The 10,089-nt window shown below is 44.4% G+C and overlaps 1 protein-coding gene and 1 long non-coding RNA gene across 5 annotated transcripts; both read left to right on the plus strand.

The window, feature by feature from the left end:
- LOC101764780 lies at positions 1 to 3,762 on the plus strand. 4 transcript variants are annotated; one of them, XR_001164156.2, is made up of 7 exons: positions 1 to 640; positions 1,260 to 1,348; positions 2,072 to 2,181; positions 2,276 to 2,628; positions 2,725 to 2,836; positions 2,948 to 3,176; positions 3,278 to 3,762. It is a non-coding gene; the product is annotated as an uncharacterized LOC101764780 (long non-coding RNA). The 4 variants fall into 4 exon arrangements; XR_002676610.1 differs by having other exon boundaries at positions 2,276 to 2,335; positions 2,521 to 2,628; positions 2,948 to 3,762; XR_001164154.2 differs by having other exon boundaries at positions 1,260 to 1,363; positions 2,948 to 3,762.
- A 2,685-nt stretch (positions 3,763 to 6,447) lies between these two features.
- LOC101765056 (tobamovirus multiplication protein 3) lies at positions 6,448 to 9,586 on the plus strand. The gene is made up of 8 exons (XM_004953409.2): positions 6,448 to 6,768; positions 7,363 to 7,453; positions 7,660 to 7,712; positions 7,804 to 7,968; positions 8,439 to 8,557; positions 8,808 to 8,925; positions 9,009 to 9,086; positions 9,195 to 9,586. Exons 1-8 carry the CDS (start codon positions 6,634 to 6,636, stop codon positions 9,291 to 9,293), a joined length of 858 nt encoding a protein of 285 aa, XP_004953466.1. The 5' UTR covers positions 6,448 to 6,633; the 3' UTR covers positions 9,294 to 9,586.
- Positions 9,587 to 10,089: the final 503 nt, after the last annotated feature.

The following is a 10,089-nucleotide window of genomic DNA, read 5'->3' on the forward strand; positions in this document are numbered from 1 at the left end:
GCCTCCTTCCCAATCCCCATCCTCGCTGCCCTCCGCCCCCTCCTTCCCTCCTGCCGGTCCACTCCCGCGCCGTCCGCCGCCACCGCCGGCGTCGTCCTGCTCCTCAGCGCAGCCACGGCGGGGCTGCCGTAGGCCACCGCTGCCCAGTACAGCAGCCCCGCGCGGGGGACGGCATTGCGATTGCAGAGGTGGCGGCGAACGCCGCTGCCGCACCAGGCCGGCGTCCACGCTCGCCTTCGTCGCGCCCTCACTCCCCTCACCCAACTCGACGAGGGTCGTGCAGGGCCTGCTCCTCCCCAACTCTGCCTCGCCTCCTCCTCCTCCGACGCGCTCGCGGGCACCGGCATCGCCGTTACTATCGAGGTCCCTAACGTGCTGCTCTAGCCCCTCGCCTTCTCAACCAAGGCCGCCGCCGTCTGATTCTGCCGCCACGCCAATTCCGTCCGCTGCCAAGCCTGGCCGCCTCCGGGAGCCCCAAGTCCTCCGCCCCGTGGTTTGTGTAAAGATTTCAGGTTGGCCAATAGCGTGGATGTGGATGGTGCGACAGAGGGGACGATAGCAGGTTGGCCATGCGGCGAGCCGCCGGACATCAGCATGCCACACGACACCGAAGAGCTCCATCAGCCTTGAGAGTCCACGGGTAAGTTCCTTCCGCTCAATCTGTCTTCTTCTTGATTGCTTTGTTGATTTCCATTTTGTGTTGTTTCCGCTTGGGTATGCGAGTAAATCATCATAGCAAGTGGTTGCAATTTGATTTCTATCCTCCTGTCCTTGGCTTGATGACCAAGTGTTCACGAAATGCCCATGTAATCACTTTGTTCTATGAGTAATTGTTGTTATTTCTGTTGCATCTGCACAAGTACAACTGGGCGATCCATCTTCCCATTGAAAATTCATGCAGTTGAGATGCAATGTCAGCTTCTGCAACATCGATGCCCCCTGTATTGTGCCCTCAAGACCAAAAATCCTCAGTTTTGAGTATTTTTCAAATGTACTGTGAACACTCACAATCTATTTGGTTAATTGCTCAATAGAAGCCCCATATCATTTTTAGAACGTAGTATTGTATGATGTCATTGTGAAATTTCCATCCCAAAACTCTCATTTCATTTTAGAGCGTAGTAATGTATGACGTCATCATTGGACTACATTAAAACTTTAGCCTGTAATATCGTGAAGCATTCTGAGAAGAAGTGATGAAGAATGCGTACTTTCATATTCTAATATGCTGTACATTTTTCATCCCTTTTCTTCTTCAGCCATTTGTAGGTAGCGCTGATGGAGCACTGCAAAATTCCTTCCATGTCGGGAGACAAGTGCCGTCATTACCGATTGTCCAATCTGATAGGTGAATTCAGAAACAGTATGTATACCTTTTGGTCATATTTGTCTGTGATATGTTCCTGTTCCGTTTCACTTGGCTTAACTATAATGTGGTCATTTAGTTATTTTCTAATCTAACATTTAGACACCACTTATGTAAAGTGTAAAGGGAGAATTAGCTGACACGTTAGTTATCTAACAAACACAATGTAGTTGCTTGATGATTGTTAAGCAGAAAGGTGGACTTATAGGGAACACATGGTACTCATATGTAGTAACATAATTTCAAGGGTGGTTATTTCAGAGGAACTTTGCAAGAAACAAAAGCATAATGTTTGAACATCTTTTGATTTTCTTTCATTACAAACAAACACGGCCACATTGTCCAATCAGTTGGTTTTATCTATCTGTTCAGAATTTACTACAATTAGAGAAACAACATTCTAGCGAGAGGAAAAATATCAAGAGGCTTACAAAATCAGTGTTTTTGGCAGAGGCTAACAACTTATGTAGTTAAGTGCTTTGGCAGAATCATGACTAAGCTTCTATTTCCTTTCTTGACTTCTATTTTCCTTTACTTCTCTAGATATTTTTCTTATCTTGTGTGCTTTCTGTAGATAAAAAATGGGCTATCCTTTCCCTGATGTACCAGTAGCCATTTGTGTTAGATAGTTGTATATTTGATCTTTTTCTTTCTTTTGGTGTTTTTATGAACTGAATCTTGTCTTGTTCTGTCTAAACTATGCAGATTTATGAATCTGCCTTATCCAAGTGAAGAAACACTAGCTAGACACTCCATATTAGGACCTAATGGTCTTCATGGCCGATGGAATGGGCGTGTTACTAGAATTAATTAAGGTATGATTGTCTCACTTTCATTGTCTTAATGTGTTTGGCTTAGAATTTGACCACAAGCAAGCATTATCTAATGTTTCTCTACCATTCTTTACAGGTTCACCATCAAGCAGTGATGGTGAGGGCAAGTCTAGGAAGCGACGGTGTTCTCCCACAGGTACCTAGGGATGCCTTTTGTCCCCCTCTCGTGGTTGAGCCCATTTGTTTGCTATAGAATTTTGATCTTATTTTCTTTGGTTCACATGGTAATATCAGTTGCTCATTTAGGAGCAGTCCTGCTTTCTTACTCTTCTGTGAGGGTTTACACTATGATATTACCATAAGATCTATATATTGAAATAGATGAGGTGTACTCACCGTGAAAGTCTGTCAGTCTGATACTTTAATCATAATGGCTTTCATGAAGAGGTTGCTTCAAATAACGAGCAGGAGTGCCAATCTGAGACTCAGGTAACTGAATACAGTGAAATTGTACAAGTTGAGCGTGAAGCTACTTCCCTTGATACATCTTTCGAGCTGGCTGCAATGTAACTTGCTGAATTGCAGGTTGTTGGTAAGTCAGCATCATGCTGTGATAGCTGCGGTAAGCCTACCATCCAAGGGTTCTAAGAAAAAGAAGCAAGGGGGTGAGCAACTACTTTGTAAACACTGTGAAAAGGTATGCGGCTAGCCGTGTGAGTTGTGAGATACTTCTTTATCTTTCAGGTGTGACTTCCACAGCTTTCCTTCCTTTTGGTGACTTATGTGTATGAGATTTACTTCTCTGCAGCTTATTGCAGTCGAAACAATACTATGGCATATGTAAGAAAATTTGGCACTACACAGATGGTGTAAACTGGGTAAGGGCTTAGAAGAATACAAGTTTTGGTTGCACATGATCTCTTGAATTTTCTTTGTCCTGACCTGCAAGCTGCAAGGCAACTTCTTGCCAGGTCTGTTGTGATGAGTGCCAGATTTGGGTTCATATTGAATGTGACCTGACATGCAACAACTTGGAGGTTATTTCGCCACCTTGTTCTTATGCTGATACTAATGTCCTTACTGCTTGATATGCAATTATTCTACGAATATCCTTCACTGACTCTTCGTTATGTCACAGGATTTAGAAAATACTGATTATTTCTGTACGGACTGCAAATCAAAATACAAACCAGTGGTAGATCGACTTCCAGTCTGTTATTTTTATAAAAATATATACATACAGTTAATTGCCACATTGGTACAGAATAACAAGTCATTTATTGCAAACATTTTGAGTATTTTACGATGTGATGTATTTCAAGTATACGAATTAAACTAAAATATGGAGATTTTGGAGGCAGCGGGTGGAGGTGAGGATGTTGAAAGCATGCTGACAATAGGAGTGGCACGTAGGGGACTTCTTAGAGGGCTGAGAGGAAGATGATGAAGTTGCAACGATTTGTAGTTTTATTATATTGTATTAACACCCAATGTGTCAATAATTTATTTGAGTACTTTAGAATTAAATGGAGAATAAATATTGTTCAAGGCAAAGTATGGCTTTATTGCTATATGTCCTTACAAATATTTAGTACAATGAAAATTGATGTCCATACGATACTATTCTTTGGGTACTTGATGAGTCTTCTTCATTTTGAGAAGTTCGCTATACTGGTATAAGTGAATGATTTATCGCCCGTAGCAACGCACGGGCATGATTCTAGTTTATTTTTAAAAGCCAAGAGAAGTAGTTTTACCAAACATTTTTTCAAAAGACAAGCTAGGGTCAAAAAAAAGCTGCTTCACCAGATGAGCCAGAGCTATTTTTGCAAGAGCTAAAGCCATACCAAACAGACCCGTAATGTTGAAAAATATGTACAACAGTACGAAGATATGAACCCTAAATACGACAAAGGAAAGCAACAGAGGCAGAGCTCAAGAAAGATATCAGGGGGCCAACCTAAGAAACTAACCCAAATACATAGTCAAATTGATTCTTTTGTTTTTTTAGGTCAACGGGGGGAGATCCCCACCTGAAATCATTACTTCATGGGCCTTTTGGAGGCCAAAGTATTTACACTGATAATTAGCATTAGAAAACAACAGGGGGGATGGTTCCATTTTGTTTCAGACTACATTGAACCAAAGATCAGGCACCATGCATCAGGGATTGCTCGCTCGTCCATTCGGAAACGCTGGCTCCAGAGACGGGCTTCGTCTCGGCATGCTTGCCAGAACCTGGTATGGGACGGAGGGGAGCGCTGGAAAACTACCTCATTCCTGTGCTTCCAGAGCAGCCAGCACCCAAGCAGTAAGAAGGTGGAGAAATGCCGAGCCGGAACTGTTGTCGGACGACCAACAGTCCATAGCTCCTTAACAGAAGCTCCAGCAGTCGAAACGCCCAGCGCGCTCCACGTTTGTTCCGCGAACTGGCAGCGGAAAATGATGTGATTGCAGTCCTTAGGGCAGCCACATATTGCACAAGATGGATCGGTCAGGACATGCTTCTTGACGAGGTTCTCTCGACACTGAATCCGTTCTTGTACTAAAAGCCATCCAAAGAACCTAATCCGTGGCGGGGCGCGGCTGGCAAAAGGGGATGTGGAGGACCCTGATGCAATCTTGAGCTTGGCGTATACCTCAGCCGAAGACAAGGTAGTGGGATCTCGCCCAATGAGGGAGAGGCGCTGGTCACTTGCATTCTGAAGTGTCACGGAGGCAAGTAGGCAATTCAGTGCGTCGAGTTCTTCAGTAGCAAGGCCCGATAGGCGTGTGGTCAGGTTGCCCGCTAGGCCTTCATTCAGCGTTTGGGCAACTGTTGTGTTTGCACGAACAACATGTGTGTACAGTGCCGGGAACAGGTCACATAATCTGCCTTCTGGGAGCCACCGGTCGTGCCAGAAGTTGGTCGAGCGCCCATCAGAAAGGTACACCGGCAACACTTTCCTCAGGTCAGCCCAGTGTGCCCCCTCAATCTCGCCATGGAGATCCATCAGGCTGACAAGCTCACGCGCCCACTGCGCCCATGACGACTCCCCCGGAAGATGTAGGCAATTCTTTTGTTAGGTAATCTTTGGCGAAAATTAGTATTTTACTAAGAAAAGTTCCTAAAACAATGATGCTCTGCCCCTGGAAATAAAGATATATTGTGCTTAAGCAACATCATAGGAATCCGCATTCATTGGTTTTCCATCTGTTCTGTTCGTTTTGTCAGGGAATTTGTGCTGGAAAGATGACACGGACTCAGAACTGGATGTGCTACAGGAGCAGGTAGGTGCATTGATCTGCTCTAAACCATCCATTTGGGAATACCTGTCAACCAATTGCTCCCTCCAAACTTTCAGAACACCCTTTCAAATCGCCACTCGAACCTCTGCAACCGTCCCATGACCAAACAACTTGGGAAAATTATTCGCTTTACCAAACAACGTGACCTCATCCCATCCCTCTCCTACCCCCGGGACTGGTGCACCAACAACAGCGCTGACGCCGTAGCATATATCGGTCAGATACTATCATCCGTGCAAATTTCGTTCGTCAAGCTTGAGTGCTTGACCATACCACACATGGTAACATGCTCCAGATTTGTGGTAGGTTTGATGGCTGTTCGGACATAATTTACGCAAAACAAAAAACGCAAAATCCATCCAACAATTACGGTGCTGAATCACGAACGAGCTCGCTAAAGATGCGTCACCTCCGCGGATGTCAACTCGCCAGCCCGGACGCCGTCCAATTTGCTCGTGAGAAACATGCCTCGCATGACAAATCGAGTGCTGATCTCAGCCGTGTCGACCAAGTCCCAAAACCTGGCCAATCACGATCAGCTCGGCCGCAACCACGACTCAAAAACCACGTTTTCCGACCTCGAATATAAAAATGCAAGTGGGTACCTGATGGTGTTTTCTAGATCAACTTAGGTCTGTTCGCTTCAGCTTATAAGTTGGCTGAAAAGCTGAAACGGCTGATTTGTTGTGAGAGAAAAACACGGTTTGGTAGCTGATAAGCCGTCTAAATAAGCTGAAGCGAACAGGCCAATTACGATGGTACGCCGCAGTAGTTCATTTCACCTCCCATATTATTTACGCATGATGCTGTTTTAATTTATTTTATCAACTTTTTAGTCGATCCAATAACTAAAAATATATTTTTATATAACTTGCATCCTTGCTCGAATCGGCTGCGGAGGCCAGAGCTCCAGTTTGAGGCCAACTAATAATTAATCGATTGTTTATAACGGATAAATTAATCCAGTCACGGGTGCACAGCGAGAGCGGCCCGTACCCAACACAGCCGGACACCAACCTGTGCCCCCCTGTTGGAGCGCGACGAAAGCGACGCGACGTCGCGACCCGCCCGTATAAATCCACGCCGTCCGTCGCCGCCGGATCCCCGCCGCGAGCACACGATAACCGGTCGGAGAGAGGAGGCCTTTTGGTGTTGTCCTGTCCCTTTTTCTTTTCGAAAAAGGATCTCTCTGCGCGCCGGGCGGCGATGGCGGCGGCGCCGGCGCCCCTGCCGGCGGCCGTCGCGGGGTGGTGGGAGCGCGTGAACGGCTCGCCCGCGTGGCAGGACGGGATCTTCGGCGCCCTCGCCGTCCTCTACGGAATCATCGCCGCCGCCTCATTCGTAAGCGTCTCGTCTCATCTTGTTGATGTAGCAATGGACGCCGCTAGGCGGCTGGGGGAAGATGCTTCTTTGTTGAATTGTATACTCAGACATGATACCGTCGAAGGAATAAGCCTGTACCGTTTGCTTTGGTGTCATGACAGGAGAATAAATACTTGATTTTCAGCCTATTTGACATGAGTACCATAAATTTGCCATATCGCAATCAACAAATTTTAGGTGGGAATAAAGAGAGGTTTAATTGGTTTGTACCTTGAGCATATCAGTGTACTTGTCCAATAATCAGTGCGAATATATACACACATTTGGTTCAATCAAGATTGCAAGTACGATTTGGAATAGAAATTGATAGTTGGACAAGTACTTGAGGAGTTGAGGTTACTTGCCAGTACTCATCTTTCTGAAACATTGAAATCTCACCTTATTGTTAGTGCAGGATAAGAATTTGGGCATAGCATCTGAATATTTGATGAAGTAATAAGAGTGTAAATATCTTTCTTTATACCTGTGGTTGCCATGTAAATGCTCACTGTTTGTTGAATAAATTAAGTGCTTGATAAACAGAGGTCAAAATGATTATAATGTGCCATGCAGATTCAAGTTGCCAGAATACAGCGCAGAGTTCCTGAATATGGATGGACAATCCAAAAGGTTTTCCAGTTCCTGAATTTCGTGGTCAATACGGGTACATTGTTCAATCTTCTGTGCAGAAAGAAAATTACATGCTCCACTGTCTACTGCCTATTCATGTGCCCGGACTCTGATTTGTGGCTCTTGTTGTGTTTCAACTCTAGCCCACCCCAACTTGCTTGGGACTGAAAGGCTATGTTGTTGTTGTTGTTGTTACTGTCTACTGCTTGATGCTAACTTCACTGCATTGCAAATCTGCAGCCAGGTGTTCTATCTTTGCTTTCCGTCGCCTGGTGCAGCAAGTGAACCCTCCGGTTTGCATGCCTTAACTTTCTCGTGCAACATAAATGATAAATTTCATTTGATCGACCAGAGTTAAACTCCTCATGTTTGTTTCAATTTCAGATCTTTCAGCATGTTATCCTTGATCTTCCGGGGCTTGCATTTTTCACTACCTATGCAATGTTAGCACTTTTTTGGGCTGAGATACTTTATCAAGCGCGTGGGCTAATGACTGATCGACTTCGATCAGGTTTCTACACCATTAATGGTGTTGTATATGTGTTGCAGGTAAAGCAGGATCTTTCTAAATCTGCGCTGCTAGTTTAAGTAGTACAAAATTCTGCTTGGATTGTTTATGCAAGCAACAGATAGTATTTTCATTGGAGGTGATGTCATCCTACATTATTTAGAAGCCAATTGGAACTGCGAATTTTATGAAATTTGGCAGTGAAAAAAGATCTCTTCGTTCTGGAAAACACTAATGGCAAAATATATATTTAGTTGTTTACTAACATAAATATGCAGTTGTTAGCAGCAGATAGAAACAATGGACAGAGGTAAAAGAAACTAAGTATCTCTGATCGGCAGCACTTCCTGGTTGTCATTTATGAACGAGTGCTTAGTTTTGTATTACATACAGTTCCTTGTGTTTATCTTTGGCATGAATCTCCTCGCTTCAATTGCTTGCATGTTTATATTTTTGTCACCTATTGTGCTATTCACGACATACTGATGAAAGTTTATGTGTATCCCTTCAGGGTTTTCTGTGGCTATGTTTGTGGTGGAACCCAAATCATTCTATGCTAGTCATTTCGAAGTTATTCATCGCAGGCCTTTCCTTTTTCACTGCCTTGGGTTTTCTGCTATATGGAGGGAGGTAAGATCAGGAATACTACTCGATGTTTCTTTTGAAGTTCTGAACTGCGATGCATTAGAATTTTGTATCTTGTTGGCCAAATAGACCGCCTAGACTATCTCCAAAACATAACATCGAAGTGTTAATCTAAGAATTTTTTAGTAATTTAGTTGATCCCCATTAGTTCATGTTTTGATGTAGCCAATTAAGAAGCTATCATACTTACTGCATTAATACATGTACTTAATGGACTCCTGGTTTGGTTGGGTAGGCTTTTTCTCATGCTGAAATATTTCCCCCTTGAGTCAAAAGGGAGGCAGCAAAAGCTAAGAGAGGTCGGCAGAGTTGCCAGTATATGTTTCTGTTGTTTCTTGGCACGGTGCATAATGGTAAGGATTTCTATTTACCGGCAGTTGCGCAAGTTTGATTTTCACAGTTCATTTATGACAATTGTGCTGCATTTGCTTTGCAGATGTGTTTCACTGCGTTTAACAAAGAAGCTGACCTCGACGTTCTTTATCATCCCGTCCTTAATTTCTTCTATTACCTGGTAAGTGCCACACATTTTTCTACTGTTCTATTTCTGCTCCAGTGGTAACTCCAAATTGATGTCTACTGCTATAACTCGCTGTTCTACACTTATCTTCTTCACCTTCAGCTTGTCGAAATTCTTCCTTCATCACTTGTCCTGTACATACTGAGGAGGATTCCGGCAAAGCTACAACTATCGCAGTATCACCCCATCAGCGGAAGTTAGAGATGAGGCGTTGCTTGTCATCTCCTGAGCTGAAAACGTGGTGGCCGCTGTGGAGTCATACCATTGCAATTTGCAAGACCGACGCCCTTTGTATAACACCTATATAGGTAACAATCCGAAATTTTCCTGTAACTGACCCTGTTAGTTCAATGTAGGATGTACTGATCCCATGCAAGTAATTGTTTCTCAATGGTATTGAAACCGAGCACATTGAGGGAAAGCACCATTGTAAAACTGGAAAGATGTGAAAAGTCGAGCAGCGAGTTTTTTTGGATGAGTTGGACAGCAAGTTAGACTTTGGAATCATTTGGCTTATTTTGATCGTGGAAGATTTCCGCTTCAACAACTGAATCCGCGAGATGCTGGATTCAGAAAAAAAAAATGTTGAACAGCTAAAAATTCAGAACGTGATGAATAACGCCGAGTGACGCGTAGACGGGGAAAAGAAGTTGCAACTTGCAAAGTAGTGTCCACCGACTTTTTTTGTTTTTTAGCTCTTTTTTGAAAGATTCTCACAAATAGGCTCCTGGCGGAACCAATTCCAAAAATGGACCCTTAGCTTGGCGCCATCCACGCTGGCGCCAAGCTACAACGTCTCGGCGCCAGCCATCCTGGCGCCAAGGTCTTTGCGCAGCTGCTGACGCGGATGCCGACGTGGCGGGGGCTTGGCGCCAGCCATGATGGCGCCAAGCCTTGGCACCATGGATCTTGGCGCCAAGCTTGGCGCCGTAGATCTTGGCGCCGAGCTATCTACGTCGTACCCCTTCGCGTTTCGACCTAAACAAGTATAATTATT

The sequence above is a fragment of the Setaria italica genome, chromosome I (assembly GCF_000263155.2).
Source record: "Setaria italica strain Yugu1 chromosome I, Setaria_italica_v2.0, whole genome shotgun sequence".
NCBI classification, from domain to species: domain Eukaryota; kingdom Viridiplantae; phylum Streptophyta; class Magnoliopsida; order Poales; family Poaceae; genus Setaria; species Setaria italica.

Coding starts and splice junctions, on each gene's coding strand:
- LOC101765056 (XM_004953409.2), top strand. CDS start 6,634: ATGGCGGCGGCGCCGGCGCCCCTGCCGGCGGCCGTCGCGGGGTGGTGG. Junction 7,454..7,659: donor GAATTTCGTGGTCAATACGG/GTACATTGTTCA, acceptor GCAAATCTGCAG/CCAGGTGTTCTATCTTTGCT. Junction 7,713..7,803: donor TGCAGCAAGTGAACCCTCCG/GTTTGCATGCCT, acceptor TTTCAATTTCAG/ATCTTTCAGCATGTTATCCT.